Genomic DNA, 18893 nt, shown 5'->3' on the forward strand with positions numbered 1-18893 from the left:
TATTAAACACCTCAGTTGACCTTTTTCTATGCATCTGCATAACAGCTGTAATACCACTTACACAAGATTTTATAAAGTTTGTTTAGAGCTTTTATTAAACTTTGATCTCAGATGGAAGGCTGGAGAGAGTATAAATTGTTCTATTAGCACTATTAATATAAATACCCAAAGTGTTCTCTTGTCAATTATTTAACACTAGTATATGATTTCATCCTATCATATGCCCCAATTATATTATATTTGAACATCAAACAGTAAAAGGCCAAACTGTCAAAACAGCCTGTCCCTCGTTGTTCTCTTTAGGCTCACTTCTTAATTATTTTGCTAGCTGGTCTTCCGTAAGTGATTTTCTGGAGCTTTTGCAATGTTTTTCTCTCCTCACATCTCACTGCTACCTATGTTTTCTATCCACAGCAAAGGACTTGACATGGTTGGTTGATTGCTGTCAGGCATTAACCATATAGTGGCTTTAGAAAGCCACTGAAACATAGATAGACTCACTGAGTTAAAATGTTTGGACTCTGTGAAGTACTTCCTTTACATCTTCTTTTCCAAGAACTTCTGATTTTTGTTTTAACACTTTCATTTCTAACTCAAACCTCATTTTTCTGTGAAATATTTCAAAGCTCCTACTTCTCTATTAGTTTTTGCTTGAAGAAGAGTACGTTGATTCCAAAAGTGTAGGAATTAAGTGACAAGGTAAGGCAAAAACCTGGTGCTCTCCAACTCTGGTGGATGGGAGTTAGAAGACCTGGTTGTGAATTCTGGCTTTTTCACATGGGCGATTCACTTAACCTCTCCAAGCCTGCTTTCTATTATCTAGGAAATGGGCCTAATTTTTATCCTGCATGTGTCACAGGTTTGCTCAGAAGGTCAGATGAGATAATGGATGGGAAAGTCCTTTTCTAAATTTTAAGAACATTCCTCCCTGATGTATGCGTTACCTTTACCAGTAACAAGAGCAGTGTGTGGACTGGAAAGGTTTTGCTCATTAATCAGGACATTTACATTCTGTCCTAGTATTGCCACTCTGGTTATGTGCCTTGGCACTCTGTGTTATATTAATTTTACCTCCAAAATTCAGTTCAGTTATTTTACATGTAGGCTCTAAGAAATTTAGATTTAGAGTTCTTATTTAATAACTCCAGTAATTTTAGTTCAACACACCCTCACCCCCAGATTCAGTTGACCCAGAGTAGGACCAAGTGTTTTTTAAAGCTTGCCAGATGATTGTAATGTACAGCTATGGTTGAGAATCACTGATTTATGCCATCTTCAACATGTCCTTCAAGAATGTGCCTTTAGTGTGTCGGTCCCCTAAAACCTGGTGTTACTCTGCTTTCCTGTCTATTGGATTTTGTCCTACTTAGTTTCACAGACTTAATTTCATGTCTTTTCTACTGATAGTATCATGTCTTCTCTCCCAGGATTTTTTCTTTTTAATCTACTGAAACAACAGTTGTAAGATTCTTTCTCACACATTATTTTCCATAACTGTCCAAGGATCTAGGGAGCTTAATTTTAGCCTTTTGTTAACATTAAAATTTGTCAGAATTAACTTCAAGGACCAGTTTGCTCAGTCATGAACTCGCCAAATGACAAATTCTCTTATTTTAACAAATTACAACAAATGGACTGATTTACAAAACCATTATATTTGGAAACTATATAAACAGTTAAAAACAAATTAGTAGTTGTTCTTTATTTTTATGGTAAATCAGTCTAATTGCTGATATATTAGGATTATGTAAACTGCCCCTCTCATCTTCCTTTGCTAATTTTTCCTCTTACTACTCTTGTGTTAATCCTTTGTTGCATCACACGCATTGCCTTTCATTCATTTCTCCATTCAACATGTGATAACCAACTTCTCCATGCAATGGACTGAGTAGGAAGCTTGGTTCCTTCTTATAGGCACTGCACTAGAGGGTGGCACGGGACAAGTACTTCTTGTTTGAAGTTCTGTCAGACTCCACAGAAGTGGTTTGGGCAGACTCACAGGGAGGAGAAACTTGAGATTAAGAGGATGAAGAGGACTCTGAGAATGATGGTAAAAGGTTGAGAGCTTTTCAAAGGTAGTTTACTTCTCAGTCTACCATCAGGGTCAATTGAACCCAATCTTGGTTTTTAAAGTTTTTTTTATGTATTGATTTTTTAAAAAAACTTTTATCCTTTTTAAAAAGATCTTCTATGAAGACACAAATAGAGATTTTCCTTATTTTTAAAATAGAGTAAGTCCCATTCTGTCTTGCAGATACATAATAGATCTTGGTGATCTCATATTCTTGAAGTATTTTGCTATTTTATCATTCTGGAAATTATTTTATCATTATTCATCAATTGTTTCTAACTGTGCTAGAAAGAACTAAAATAATATGAAAATAGAGGAATTATGGAATCACATTGAAGGATGTTAGAGTCAATGAACTAAATAATCCCTATTACATAATACTTCATATTTTTATTGTATTGCCCAAAGTATATCCGTAAAGGTCTGAGATTTTGCCCAACTTGCAAGCTGGCAAGTTAGGTAGACTCTTTGGGAGATTATTAGGTTTAGATGAGGTCATGAGGATGGAGCCTGCATGATGGAATTAGTGCCCATATAAGAAGCAAAAGATACTAGAGAGATGGTCTCTCTCCTGACTATGTGAGGACACCTCAAAAAGGTGGCTGTTTACATAAGCTAGGAAGCAGGTGCTCACCAGACATAAGATCTGCTGGAGCCTTTGTCTTAGACTTCCCAGCCTCCAGAACTATGAGAACAAAATGTTTGTTGTTTAAGCCACCCACTCTGTGGTATTTTTATTACTTATTTTATTACTTAGCAGCCAAACTAAGACAGTCCCTATGTTTAAGAGTTTTCGATTTAATGGGGAAAAAAAAGATGTTTAATGAAAAATTATGATATAATGTACATGTTTATCTCTATTGACCTGTTTTCATTCAGAAACCCAAAGAATGTTCTTGAGCTGAATCTGGTCAGCTTTAGCAGAATGAAGTCTGGCATAGAGATGTTGTAGATTTGATTTGCACATAGTAGGTACTAGTAAATGCTTGCTGAGTACAGGAAAGACTGGATGCCGTATCCAGTTCTGTTAATAAGCTTTTGTGAAATCCTGCCTAATTTTCAGAGTATTGCATGTTTTCTAGAGTTTTCATAGCACACTTGAAATGTCCAAAGTTGTGTGGTTTTGGCTACTTTTAGTTACTAATGTGTCTAGTAAAGCTGCAGGACTTATTCATTTTAGTTGAATATGTACAATGAAGTAGGGAAGGGGGCTTGAGTTCAAAACTTGAAATTGTTTTGGCAAGACCAGCTCTTTTTCCTACTTACCACCAGCCACAAAGCTTCATTGTTGTCCAGTTGCATGAATGCATGGTTTTCATTTGGGCGGGGAGGGGAAGGACTTTCTAGCTGTTGGAGTTTCAGGAAAACAATTGGTTGTGGCGAATCTTAGATGAATGTGTTCACCAAATAACATTGTCAGCTGTATTGTATCCACTGGTTTTCATGATCCATTTTTCTCAGCCAGTGGTTGAAAATTCAGCACCAGGCCAACTTCAAAAATACATACATGTGCTCACAGGTACTCCATATGTACCCTTTTAATACCCTTTGTTCAGCCATTTAGGACATAGCCTAATAGAGCATCTCAATCATACTTAAAGTTAACCTTTAACATTAGCTGTTTAGATGAATTGTTTGTCAAAATATATTGCTCTAACTTCAGATTATTGGTACTTTTAACTAAGTATGGTTTGGTAGTGAGGATTCTTTGAGACAGTGCAGCTGGATTTTGGAAGGTTTTAAAATATACCTGATAGTCTCCGCTTCTGTCTGCTTTGGCAGCAGTCGCCCGGGAAACACTTTGCTACAAGAGCCAGAAGAGTGTTTCTGAGTGTTCAAAAAAGGATTAATTATGAAAGTAAACTTTAAAAATATAGGCATAGTTGATCTCACTTCTTTTTGAAATAAATCTCAATTCCACAGTGATAAAAATAAAATACATTGCCGGATTTCTCTTTAGATCTGATCTGCCTGTCACAAGAAACTCATCTGTATAGGGGATTAGCTGTTCACATGGTCTTTCAACATCAGCGCCGTGTGTGAAGTAATGGAAACTGATTAATTTATTTTGTCGTTCTCTTTGAGAACACAGGACATCTCTAAAAAAGAAAATAGCCCTTTATTTTGAGAACATAGAAGGTTAAGTATGTTTACCTCACCAAGGTGCTTTTAAATAAATCAACCTGGACCCTACCTCAGCCAGAACAATGATCATTCCTAATCAGAGCTCTTTATCAGGACCCTCTGCTCGAAGAGACAAATGTGATTACCTATTTGAGAGTGTCTTGAGGACTTGGGGCCAGGGCTTTGCAGGATTCAGGGAAATGATTAGCATTTCTCAGTATCAGCCCTATGTTGGGTGTCCCCATCATTGTCCCTCAGGGCTAAGCTCCTGTCGACTCATCCATAGGAAGCACATTGCTCTTCAGAGCACTCACACCTGTGCCACGTAATTAGGTCCACAGAAGACTTGGTTCTCATCTTCCTCTCTTTAACTCATGGGGAACTTTACTGTCCCCTCATTCTTCTTTCAGTTCTGTTTTTTGTTTTTATTATTTCTTTAATTTTGAGTCTGTTGAGAAATATTCTCTGTCCCTCAAAGATAGTCGATTTTTCAATTCTACATTTAAAATATAATCTTGCAATATTTTTCTTGCCACAACATTTCTAAGTTCTAAATGTATCTTTGTGTATGTTTATTAGAAGAAGGTTTTATTTAATAAAACTGAATTTTTTGTGTGTGTGATACCAAGTACTCAGCACTGGCAATACAGGTAAAAATATCATCCTCCCTTTAAGGAATTTGCAGTGTAATGAATTAAGGAATTTGCAGTATAATTTGCATCCTCCCTTTAAGGAATTTGCAGTGTAATTTCTGAATGTAGTGTAAGGAATTTGCAGTGTAAGGAATTTGCAGTCTAAATGTATCTTTGTGTATGTTTATTATAAGAAGGTTTTATTTAATAAAACTGAAATTTATTTGTGTGTGATACCAAGTACTCAGCACTGGCAATATAGGTAAAAATATCATCCTCCCTTTAAGGAATTTGCAGAGACAAGTAAACACACATTACAAAATAATTACACACAGGATGAGAGGTACATATACACACAGGAAATACTAAGGATGGGCACCTAACCCAGAGTTTAGAGGAAAGGCTCACATAATAATAACTAGTATTATCACTGCAGTAATAGCTAACATTTATTGAGTGCTTACCACATGCCAAGCCCTGCTCTAAGCACTTTACATGTGTTAATGTATTTGATCCTTACAACAACTCTGCAAAATTAGGAAACTGAGTCCCACTGTAGAGGGATCAGGAACTTTTCTATAGACACATAGCCAGTAGGTGACTAACCCAGGGTTTAAACTCAGGTAGACTGCCTCAAGAGCCCAGGCTCTTAACTATCATGTTAGAGGAGGCAGTGACCAAGCCCAATCTTGCAGGAGAATCAGTGAGCTAATTTAAGCAATGTATAGAGAACATTACAGACAGATAGACCTTCATGTATAAAGTCACGATGGCATAGAAGCTTTCAGGAGAGAAACAAAAGTATGCGGAGTAACATTTGTGGCAATAAAACCAGAAGCTAATCAGCAGTATTTAGATAAGGGGAAAATTGTGAGTTTTTTTTTTTTTTTTTTTTTTTTTAAGTTAGGCCAGTTATAAGGTGAAAAAAATGAAAAGCAAGTTCATTGCCTACTTTTGGAAGCATCTTTTCTAAAAATACACCATGACAAATATTTGGAGTTGGTAATTTCATGGGGTAAACACCCGAGGAAACAAAAATGTATTTTTTCCTGTTTGTTTGTTTGTTTTAACACAGTCATTAGCTTCACTTTCTGCCATAGAAGGGTGAAGCTTTTTCCACCCCATAGGTATTCTTGGGTAAATATTAACCCCAAGAACCCCATATCTACTTTTTTTCCTTAGTTTGCTTTCTCTTTATAAAATCTTTGTTTCTCCATACCCTTTCCAGCCTTTTAAGCTTAAAAAGCAGATCTTAACCTGCTATAGGAAGAAGTTAATGCTACCGTGGACTACGGCTACTGCCAAAAAGGTTATTAGAGATGTTCAGATCCTATTTTCCCATTTCCTGACTTAGAAACTGAGAACCATGGGTTAAATTGTTTGCCCAAGTTCATACAACTGGTAATGTCAAAGCTGAGCTATAACCTTGTATCTCCTGATTTCTTCTTATCAATGATCTTTTTTACTACGCTTTGCTGCCTGTCCTTAATCAGAAGGATGCCACAAATGAAAACGTTAGAGAAAACATTTTGTGGACATATGTGACATTTTCAGAAGTTTACAGACAAAATGCACGCTCTTGGGGTGAGAGAGTGTTTTTGGTAAATCAAGAGCATTTGATATGGCACCATTGGCCTTCTGGGGATTCTGCCTATTCTCCCTGTACATTTTTGACAGAGCTCTATGCAAAGGACACCCTGAGGTGGGTCTCAGAGTTTCTGCTACTGTTCAGCAAGTTCACAGCCGAAGAGTAAGATGCCCATCTTCCCCTCACACAGCACTCCCAAACTCCACAAGACCTTCTCCTGGTTAGGGGTGAGGGGCTAGCAGTCCGCTCTCCAAAGAACATCCTCATATTTATTTAGAGAGTAAATGAGAGGATGTCACTCCTCTGCTCAAACCCTCAAAAGACCTTCCATCTCAATAAGAATTAAATACAGAATTTTAACTGTGGCCAAAAAGGCTCTAAAAGCTCTTGCCCCGGACATCTTTGGACTCACCTGACAGCGAGCTCCTACTTGGCCACACCAGACTCTTCACTATTCATTCCTGCAAAGTGCCAGACAGGTAGTTTATCCTTATTGGGAGAACCCATCCCCAATATTTCAATGGAGGTTCTTTCTATTTTCCATAAGTGTCGGCCGGCTGAGAAATAAAGAGAGACAGTACAAAGAGAGGAATTTTACAGCTGAGCTGCCGGGAGTGACATCACAGTTCGGTAGGACCATGATGCCCCCTGAGCCTCAGATCAGCAAGTTTTTATTAAGGGTTTCAAAAGGGGAGGGGGGGCGTTAAGAATAGGGAGTAGGTACGAAGATCACATGCTTCAAAGGGCAAAAAGCAGAACTGCTAATAAGGGTCTAACAAAGATCACATGCCTTTGAGGGAACAGGACAAAGGGAAAAAGCAGAACCACTGGTAAGGGTCTGTGTTCAGCGCTGTACACATTGTCTTGATAAACATCTTAAACAACAGAAAACAGGGTTCCAGAGCAGAGAACCGCTCTGACCACAAATTTACCAGGGTGGAGTTTTTCTCCACCCTGGTAAGCCTGAGGGTACTGCAGGAGACCAGGGCATATTCTCAGCCCTTATCTCAACTGCACAAGACAGGCATTCCCAGAGTGGTGTTTATAGACCTTCCCCCCAGGAATGCATTCCTTCCCCAGGGTATTAATATTAATATTCCTTGCTAGGAAAAGAACTTGGCAATATCTCTCCTATTTGCATGTCTGTTTGTAGGCTCCCTTCAAGAAGAAAAATATAGCTCTTTTTGCCCAACCCCGCAGACACTCAGACCTTATGGTTGTCTTCCTATGTTCCCTAAAAATTGCTGTTATTCAGTTCTTTTTCAAGGTGCACTGATTTCACATTGTTGAAACACACGTTTTACAATCAATTTGTACAGTTAACACAGTTATCACAGTGTCCTGAGGTGACGTACATCCTCAGCTTACGAAGATAACAGGATTCAGAGATTATTAAGTAAAGACAGGCATAAGAAATTATAAAAGTATTATTTGGGAACTGATAAATGTCCATGAAATCTTCACAATTTATGTTCCTCTGCTGCGGCTCCAGCTGGTCCCTCCATTTGGGTCCCTGACCTCCCGCAACATATCCTGTCCCCATTGCTTTCCTCTAACAATGCTCATGACTCCGTCTGATCCAAAACCATTATATCAGAGAGGCTGTCACAGACCACTGTGTCTAAAATAGAAACCCTGTCACTCACTACCACTTTACCCTGCTTTACACTTCTTCAGAGTGTTTATGACATCACATTTTATGAACATGTTAGTTTCTCTCCCATTTCTGTTCTTGAGGACAGAGAGTTTTTACCTTTTCACTGCTAGAACAGTGTCTGAGGCATTCAGTAAATATTTGCAGACTGAATAAATGTGAAAACCTTTCCTTCATCGAATAATATTCATTCATTTGTTTATGTAGCATTTGCTGAATACCTCTCCTGGGTCAGGCACTTTGGTGGAATGCTGGGGACAGACATTCCCTACCCTCATGATGTTTATTGCCCACTGCTTGTGCAAGCATTAATCGGTCCCACAAATGAATATAATATTAGTACTCCAATAAGTGTTATCAAAGCGAGGCTCATGATGCAATGGAGAGATTGTTTCACAGAATCAGAGAAAGCCAGGTAGCCTTCCCTGAAGAAGTGATGACTAAGCTGACATATGAAAGAAAATAAAAGTTAACCAGTTCACTTAGGATTTGTGCTTTTCATTAGATGCAAATTCTACATTTAAAAACATAATGAAGTGGAGTTGATGATATGCATGCTGAATTAGGTAAGGGAATGTGTATTAATGTATGTAATGTACTTCGAAATGCACCCCAAAAATAAGTTGGATCGAAGGATAGATAGAGTGATGGATAGATAGATGGATTGATATATGATAAAGCAAATATAAAACATAATGTTAATAGTTGAATCTAGGTGGTGGGTATACAGGTGAGCTCTGTAAATTTCTTTCACATTTCCTGTATGCTCGATAGCGTTGTGGGGAAAAATGTTAACCAGATAAGGAAATTGGAGGGAATATTCTCCATGGAAGGCACAGTATGTACAAAAGTAATTTATGTGCTATTACACTTCTATTACTTTAACATCTTAGATGATGTCTGTAAAATAGTAAATGCATTTCTAAATATTAGATATAGTTTTAATTAAGTTTGGCTTGCTTCTGCTTTGTGCTCTGTTGACTAGCTTTTATTAGCTCTAATTTTAGATTGTCACTGACCTCTTCACCTTTTAGAAGTTACTAGAGTTGATGGTACCTCAGAGATTCAGCTTTAAAAACAAAAATCTGCTTTGAAAAGTACTTGACACTTTTCAGTGCACATTTACATTCGCTCTCCTACTTGTGACTATCACAAGTAAGTACTTGATAGTCACAAGTAAGAGAGTGAATGTGAATGTATTATTCTGTGGGTGTAGAATAATAAAGACCATCATTATTTATCCCCGTTTTCCAAATAAGATACTGAAGCTTAGAAGGCCAGGGCAAAGTCATATTCCAAAAATCACAAAACACAAGTAAGTAACATTACTGGAACTATGAATATCCACAAATTAGGGATGCTGATTTCCAATGAAGCATATCTTCCACCTCTGTTCATCATGCAGCTGGTTACACGTGTTTGGGACCTGTGTATCTAGAAGCATAGTTTCTTTACCTGTCACCATAGCAAAAATTGCTAAACACAGTATCTTCCAGGAAACCTTGGCTTATACTCTTTGCTCATTTTTTAACATGCAATCACTTAAAAAAATGGTTTTTTTGCAAATTCTCTGAAATTTGTTTCCCTTGTGAGTACATTTTATATTCAGTTTTAAGAAATGAAGTGATTACAATTAAGTAGATTGTAGATCTCAAGACCCTCCTTCTTGTAAACAGTTCTAAGTGCCTAGTTTATTGTTCAGCACACAGAGAACATTAAACTAGTCTTCATTTGTCTTTGTCTGTTATTTTTTCTTTATATCAGGGAGTGGCAAAAATGATATTAAAGGAGACAGTCTCAAGAATCCTCGAGGGGAAGAGATGATTCTTTATTTCCACTGTCTTTCCTTCTCCATCAAATCATTCTTGGTGTTTTCTTATCGAAAGGAAAAAAAAAAAAAAAAGAAAACCAAGTCACTCATTTGGAGAAAACACTACATCTTTTTACGCTAATAGTAAGATAATGGATTGGCTGTAACATAATTTGGTTATATCTAGAAATAAGAAAGCAGTAATCTGAAATGGCAGATTCTGTGTTTCATATAGTTCGTCTCTTAAGAAAAAAAAATACTGTGAATAAGAGTTGGAAAATAGCTAGAAAGTGTTCTGTATCTCAGTTTTCAGTGAAGATATGTTACCTGTTCTCAGATTTTATCATTGCTTTTTTTTTTTAAAGATCTTCTACCACTTTTGACTACAATCGTGTTATATGAAGACAAATAGAATTTGTTGTTGACAGAAACTCTTCTAGATGTTAGCCCAAATGTAGACACTGATGTCGTAGTGCCATGTTAACTTCACAAGCATTTTTACTTAACAAGCCTTATGTACCCTCTTACCTCAATACACATGTAAACACTTCTAAGTTGGTATCTGATTTTTTTAGACCACTTATAAAATACAGTCTAGAAATAGAGGACTCCTCTGATATCCCAAGAAATACACACAACTTTGGACACTGGAGCTCATAAAGGATGTGCATCAGCACCATGACTTTGCTGGCCTCTTCTCTGCTACTGTTTGGTTTGGTTCCAGTGAGTGTCTTATACAATTTGGAAAACAGGGCCCTATGAAGCCAATACAGCTGTGCTGGATCGAGTTACCACAAGTGAAAAGGCATACAGTCTATCCCTTTTATGATCTCACCCTTCCTCTCCTAGAAACGTGTTTACTCAGGTCCTTTTACCACCTTTCAGCCATTTGTCAGGAAAGTTTTGCAGTGGATCTGTTTCCAAATGAAATAGAATTGCATTTTTGAACCCAAATAAACTGCTTCATAGCCTTATTTATTTAACATGTGTGCAGTGCCAAAAAACTCACACATTTATTTTTGAAATAAAAATGTAGATATCTTCTCCTTTAATTTATTCATCATCTAAACCTCAAAACACGTATGATTTCAATAACACTATAAGAAAATGGTAGTTGTTATTATGTTAATAAGAAAATAAATGTCCTTATTTTTCAAAGAGCAGTATAAATACTAAAATATATTTATGGCTAAATCTGTTCCTTAAGTTTTCTCTACAGGAGACAGGAATCTAAGAATTGCAATGCATTTCCCCTTTTTAATTCCTAATTGCTGCTACTTATGTTGTCATACTATATTATTCAGTTTCCTTGCAGTCAGAAATAAAGGAACTACTAAGGAAAAATGTACCGTGGAACAGTACAGACAGCTCAACTACATAGGAGTTTGGTGTTTGTTGAAGATTTTGGAATGGCAAAACTGAGAGCTTACTCTTTGCCCTTGTCAACAGATAGCCAAACACATCTGTAGGTGCAAAGGCCACAGGGCCTATTAGACAAGATTTCTGAATTTCACTGTTGCTTCTACCACTTGATCTTGCCCTTAGTCTACAGGAAATAAATAAAACATCAAACTTGTGCTTCTGGGTTTTTAATAAAGAGGTCAAGATTCAGTGAGTTTATTAGAACATGGTGAGTCTACCTTTGTCTGCATTCAGCCAACATTTATTTGAAACACCTCTTAGCAGCCAGATAGTATGCTTCACTAATGTTAAATGTTATGAAAAAAAGAAAAGGCAGTGTTAGTATCATAAAACTCCTCTGACATTTAACATCCTCTAATCAACAGAAGGACTGTCCAGACCCTGTGTGTGTGTGTGTGTGTGTGTGTGTGGTGTGTGTGTGTGTGTGTGTGTGTGTGTGTATGCACGCATGCGCGTTTGCTTACACAAGAGTCTGTTTAGACACGTGGTCCTGAGTACAGACTCTTTAACACCAGTGAGATGATATTCTTTATGGTTTCATCTTAAAACTTTTCTTTCAGAAATAAGCCTATCAAGGACACATCTTCAAAATCTAGCTGCTAAGAGTTGATAGCTAGAGAGAGGTTAGGAATTTACATAAAGCACTCACTATTTCAGCTTCTAGTTGCACTATAGTCTGTTTTAGCTGGCAATTTGCCATGAAAATATTTTCCTAATAAGAACCTTGCCGTTTCTGCATTTCGGCTGCTTGGATTTGCATCCCAGCTTTGCCACCATCTCACTGTAAGGAGGTTATTTACACTCTCCAGTCCTCCGTTGCCTCATCTGCATAATGATGATAACAATAATACGTACCTATCTCATATGGTGGTGTGAGGGATTATGAAGTGTATTCAAACTCAAATTATGTGTTCATTGTTCAGTCTTTCGTTTTGCTACTAAACAGGATTAAGATTAACAGATCATCTGTTTTGACCCTACTTCTAGGCCCCTGGAAATCCAGCCCTTCTAGCCTCTGAGATAAACCAAATATATACAATGTCCTGGCCCTTTATGAAGTGGAATCTTAATTGTGAACTTTTCTTTGCTTTCTAATTTTAAACCCCTTTGTAAGCATCTGATTTATTTATTCTTGAAAAGAATTAAAGACAAATTAAGCACGTGTCATATGCTGGTGACATTATTGAAATAAACTTTGCTCCCTTAATTTTTTAATAATGGGGACTTGTCCATGCCCTTTAAGGCATTAGATAATGTAAGTTAGAAAAAAAATTAGCCAACTTAAAAAACAAAATGTTTCCCTGACTCTGCACAAAGTATTTGCCTGGGAAGTAACATGACATAGGTCCTCATGACATCTCTGAAATACAGCAAGTTCCTTATTTTAAACTATTCATCTGCTAATGGATCTTGTCTCTCTGGCTATGAGCTTTGGGGTAAAAATAATTTTGAAATCTCAAGTAATGTGACAAGATTCTAATCACAGAATCCCAGCCAATCTTAAATTAAAAAAAAAAAAAAAAGTTGCAATGTTATTCATGTTCTTGAGTCTGTATGCCAAAGTGGCAGTTTTAAGTACACTCACATAGATGCAGAGAAAGAGAGAGAAGAGCCAGAAAATACATTTTTCTCCCAAAAAAAATCACTTAATCATGAAATTTTGAGACCTGAGATGCCTGTAGGATTGGACTCATCATCTTCATTACTTCACATCTTGTTGTTGAAAATGCCCTAGTTAGTTCAGCATTTGTGCATGCAATTCCCTTAAAATGAGTACAAATAACTTTCTTCTTTGTATAAATATTACATCTTTTGCTCCCCTGGGTAAGCTAAATGCTCCTGAGGAACAGGAACCATGCCGTCTATGTTTGTGGATCTTTCTATGATCTCGAAGATAGATATTTGTTGTTAATTGACTAGAATATAAGGATGAAAAGAAAGGTATGTGTACCAGAAAGTGTTTCTGATATTGAGGAAGGTATTTCTAAGCAATGCATAAATGGAATATAAAATAAGCCACAAGTGAAATAAATAGTGAGAAAGTATAAAGATTGGTTGATGGAGATATGGGGGTGGGGTGGGGGGATGGCAAGGAAGGGGAGAATAAAAATAACTGCACCGAGAACAGAAGGAGTTAAGAAGTTTTTCAAAATTCACTCACAAAAACATAGCCATTTGAATATACATCCAAAAACATAATAGTCAAAAAATAGTATGTAAACACATGCAAGGAAAAGAATGGTTTCATGTAGTCACCTGGTTGATTGAAAATTTTAAGCAAAACTATTTACATAACATGCTGCATTTTACAGTAGGGCAAGAGATCATTTGCTTATTTTGAGCACAAAATGAGTTTTACATACTTACTTAACCTTGGTTCAGAAGATCACTTCTAAATGAGAAAAATATGGGACAAAAAAAGGAAATAAAGTTTTAATACTACAGATATTATTGGAGTGTGTTTATTAAGAGGATTTTATGCAATGCATAAAATTTTGCTTTAAAATCATCAGAGCATTGCTTTGTATGTTATTGTTCAAGGGTCAGTATAATTCCTGAGAAAACCTATAATTTTATTATTTAAATAAATATAGCATATACGGTGGCTAAAACTGCAAGCTCCTAAGCCTACATGTCGTGGCCTATAGTAAGAAACACATCACTTTGGTGAATCTTTCCTACACATGAAAAAATTAAATGAAGTCATTTAAAACGCACGGCAGTGTAAGTGAGTACACGTGGCCTAAAGACTAACAATAATATAAATGTTAAAACAGAAGGAACAAAATACTAAATCCTTTAAATGGAACTTGAAAAAGAGAACTTTATGAACCTGAAGAAACAGCATGCAGACTTCCTTTTCGGAATAGCAGAGTTAAGGTGTTTCTGCCCTTCTCAAAAATCTCATTACAAAAATAAGGATATGAAGCAATAGAAAAACTGATTTACACTTGTCAAAACTAGAAGACATCTGTAACTCCAAGTCACAGAACACTGAAAAGCAGTAAAATGACTCGGACCAGACAAGGTGAAACTCAAGGACCTGCCAAGGGGATAGCAATGGAAAGCAATCGAAGATCATTCACCCCGCAAAATTCTGGAAAGGCTTTTGCATGGGAATTATCAGCACAGTTACTGTTGAAGGAAGGGGTGGATGGGTACATTGAAAGTGTCTGTAAGGAAGGGTTAGACCCTCAGCCCTCTGTCTCCATAACTGCCTCTACCCCCGAACCCTGTGAAAGACGTAAAGTATATGCTGTGGGGGAACCTGCATCATTGAGGCTCTGGATTGGATATGCCAGGTAGAGAACAGCATCTCTCTGTTCAGGGAAATAGGAGATTTCAAATAGGAAAGTTAACTGAGAAAATAATGAACTACTCCCGAGAAAAAAATATACAAAAATTATCTGGGTATGGTAGTGTGTGCTGGTAGTCCCAGGTCCTCAGAGGCTGACGTCGGAGGATCCCTTGAGCCCAGGAGGTTGAGACTGCAGTGAGCTGTGAATGTGCCTTTGCAGTCTAGCCTGGACAACAGAGCGAGACCCTGTCTCCAGAAAAAAAAAAAAAATACATATTCATAATTGAGAGACTCCCCATTCCACAAAAAGAGCCAGTTGACTACTTATTTAGCTTACAATTTCATTATTTAATTCTCAGGGTAGGTATTATTTATGATAATTAATGCTATATGATGCATTGATAATTAACCCTGAAATCTTATGGCTTAACACAATAGAGGTTATTGTGTGACTCGCATGAAATCCAATATGGTGGGCAGCTCTCATGTTAATCTTCTATGCCTTCTGGAGCACGTGGCCGTCAGGGTCCTCATGGCAGGGGCTGGGATAGAAGGGGGAACGCTCAGGTTCAACTGTCTCATTCCAGAAGTGACACTCTCAGAATCCATTGTTCAGAACTTTCACAGGGGAGAAGTAGGGAAGCACATGGAATATTGAGGGTCCACTTACTTCCCTGCAACTTCGTGTAAATTCATGTCCAGGTTCTTGCAGGACACTTCACTTTCTTCCCATGTGTCAGCCATTGGGTTTATGCTTTATTTCATTGAACAATTAAAATTCATTTTAAATTTAAGAGCTAGCACCTGTTACCTGCCTAAGATGTGTGGCCTTGTGACAGAACTGAGAATACAGAGATGCTTATAATATATATGCAGTCTCTAGTCTTAAGGTTATTTGACCACTTAACTTTTTATTTTATGTTTGCTTTGAAATAATTTTCAGATCATTCTCTCTTAATGTTCACAGGTGGGTGTAAGTGATCAGCTAATTAAAGACTATGTAATAAGTTACTGACTTATGACCAACAGGATCTTGTGTCCCTGAAGCAAATGTTTAATTTCAGATATTTCTTCCAAATCTTGAGAACCACTCCTCCTTCCCTTTTAACTGAAATAATTGCCGAGAACTCTTTTCTTCTTTATAATGGCAACATTTGAGAATCTCTAATATGCTCCATAGATAAGTAACTGCAGATTCATCTATTTCTCAGTATTACCTCATGGTTTATATCTGATGTTCACTGAAGCAGGTTTGTAAATTAATATTAATATGAAATAGTCTATAGAAAGTTTCATAGCATATCAGTTGAAAGCAATTATCCAGGAAGAATTTTTGTATCTGAATCAGTCTTGCAAATGCATCTCATATACTTTTTGAAAGGAAATAATTCTTCTGATTTCAAAAGATACATTTATCTTGGAAACATTATTATATGTGTTCTTATTTGACTGTCTAAATCTACAGCTTGAACTGCTTCTTCCAGTGATGCATCTGATTTTTAGTATGTGGATTCTGAGAGTATTAATCAATTTTTTATAACGTTTGGTTTCCTTATGTTTTCTATTTCAGAGTACCCGAGTGGCCTTGGACCATCTGGAGTCTGTGCCTGAGAAACTGAGCCTACTAGAAGATTTCAAAGACTTCAGAGTAAGAAAGAGTTGGCTTGTCTCTTTCAGTATTTTATCTGAGTGAGAACACTTGACATCTTCCTGATGTGCAAAGAAAAGTAGAGTGAAGGAAGAAGGACTAAAAAACATTGGGGACTTTTAGCATACCACCTTATCAGAGTTTATTGACATTTGTGAAGTTAGAATTGAAAACAATGCAACTTATATATTAGCACAAGATAGGAAGATACTTTTACTGTACTACTAGACGCTCAGTTGGGCCCCTAAAGCTTTAACAATAATTTAGAAAAGCCTAAGAATTAAAGAGAGTTACACATTACACTGACAGTAGGTAACTTTTTTGATTAGCAATTTTAATCTGTGAATTATATGGGTACTGTTTGTTTTAGATATATGGTAGTTCCCAGGTTATCTTTATACTAAGACATATGAACTCAAACCCACATAAATTTCACATTTCATATTCCATGGCCATTTATTGATAGACCTCTAACCACAAAGCATTTCATTACCAAGCCAGTTTGTTACATGTGTTAATTTACCTTGTGTCATTTTTTAAATTCCTCATAGAGGAGATATTCAAAACAAATATCTCTGTTGCCAGTCCTGCTGGACAAGGTTTGGTCCCGAGAATGTCATATGTAGCCTTAGGGCTGCAGATGTAATGTAAAATTTTAATGATTTATAATTTATTGACCGTGTATAGCTGAAGCTAACAATGGGAAGGATTTCTTTTTGGCAACCATGTAATCATATTTCACATTGACCTTAAAATATAACTTATGTTATATTTAGGTTCTGTTTAGATCTGACATATTATTTGAAGATACAGTGGATAGGAAAATAGCCAGATCATGCCATATTGATTTACTGGAAGCATTGATATAATGTGGTTCCCAAGGTCTACACTATCTTAAAATTACCTTGCATTAAGCATCTTTTGGTAGTTCAGTAACTAACATTTTTGAGTGAGATCCAGTTTAGCTGACCCATCTACAAAGCTAGACTATCCCAAATTGAACAAAACCAAGTGTTTCAAATATATTTTACTAAGTTTTGATTCTTTCTCATGATTTGATTATATATTGGCAGTTTAAATATCTATCAAAGAATTATGAAACTGTATCCAAAACAATGCAATTTCTGTTTACTCTTAAACAACCCGATGTGACAGGAGGCAATATGTTATATCCATATTCTTTTTGTTTTTTCTCTGTAGCTAACAGAAATTATCCAAGTAAATGAAGGGCAGACAAGAGAAAGTATAGGAAACAGGTGGCACTCGTCACTGAGAAGTAGACACCTGTCTAATACCAGCATTAAAATATAAAGTTTAACCCCCAGTGACAGATCACTTTTGCCCCAGTTGTCTACAATGAACAGAATGTTCATAAGTACAATTTAAAAGTTGCATTCTCTACTATTACCAAAAGGCTCATTATCATTATTTTTAATCCTATGAGCTGGTGATCATCTACAAGTCTAGCTCATATACATACAGACTCACATATGAAGATGCCTAAATAGTGAAATTTTGGGGGAAAGTCTTTTTCAGAGTTCAGCATTATACTTTCCAATATATTAAAATTGAAACCTTTAGCTTGAAAAGGGAAAGAGTTAATTAGCAAGTGTTATGCACACACTGCATGATACTTAGCAGGTGCTGAGTACTTTATGGTACATGTTTCCTAATCTTCAGAGATACCCTATAGATAGGTATTATTTTCGCCCATTTTATTGATGAGGACACTGAAGCTTGGAGCCCATAAACTAGCTGAACATGGTATCTAATTTATGTGTAAAACAGCAGAGCCCATCTGCTTCACCCTGCTGCTTTTAGCTTAAAATCTATTCTACATGTACTCCAAAGTTCCCTATGTGATTACAAAGAGCTGATTTTAATCAACTTAACAAAAATGATTAGACATGGCCTTAAATGAAATACATAAAGCCTTGAGATTATTAGATGTAGATTATATTTATTCAAACCCTTTAAACTTTCTAAAAATCAGTGTGGTGTGAACAAGAATACAAAGACCTAAGTTCTGGTCCAAACTCATGCACCAGACAAAAATCACTTAATGCCTCAGGAGATATGTCCACATTCATGTGACGAGACACTGGAACAATATTATCTCTGCGTTCTTATATACGTATTTCTTGATATGTAGACCATAGCCTATGACTTTAAGTGTGAGTACAGACCTTATCCTATTTGGATAGGCCTGACTTTATTCTTGTTTAAATGTGGTCATATTTATTTTGAAAGAATTGTTGGCCAGGCATGGTGGCTCATGCCTGTAGTCTCAGCACTTTGGGAGGCTGAGGTGGGTGGACCACCTGAGGTCAGGAGTTCAAGACCAGCCTGACCAGCATGGCGAAACCCCATCTCTACTAAAAATACAAAATTAGCCAGTTGTGGTGGCACATGCCTGTAATCCCAGATACTCAGGAGGCTGGGGCAGGAAAATTGCTTGAACCCAGGAGGCGAAGGTTGCAGTGAGCTGAGATCACACCATTGCACTCTAGCCTGGGTGACAGAGTGAGACTCTGTCTCCAAAAAAAAAAAAAAAAAACTGTTTCAGCTCTACAATTCCATATTTAAACATTACATTTTTGATTAGGTGGAAAGGGAGTAGCACTGGGTTCCAAGTCCAAACTGCCA

General features: G+C 36.8%; 1 protein-coding gene across 3 annotated transcripts in view; it reads left to right on the top strand.

Annotated features, from left to right (window-relative positions):
- The window catches only part of CEP128 (centrosomal protein 128), a 488113-nt gene that overhangs the window by 438187 nt on the left and 31033 nt on the right, over positions 1 to 18893 (top strand). For all 3 annotated transcript variants that reach the window (XM_033187243.1, XM_033187242.1, XM_033187244.1), the window contains one exon: positions 16170 to 16247. In XM_033187243.1, the coding sequence (XP_033043134.1) occupies positions 16170 to 16247 (78 nt within the window). The remainder of the gene's footprint in view (positions 1 to 16169; positions 16248 to 18893) is intronic.

This window comes from Trachypithecus francoisi, unplaced genomic scaffold, assembly GCF_009764315.1.
Source record: "Trachypithecus francoisi isolate TF-2019V2 unplaced genomic scaffold, Tfra_2.0 Lachesis_group3, whole genome shotgun sequence".
Classification (NCBI taxonomy): domain Eukaryota; kingdom Metazoa; phylum Chordata; class Mammalia; order Primates; family Cercopithecidae; genus Trachypithecus; species Trachypithecus francoisi.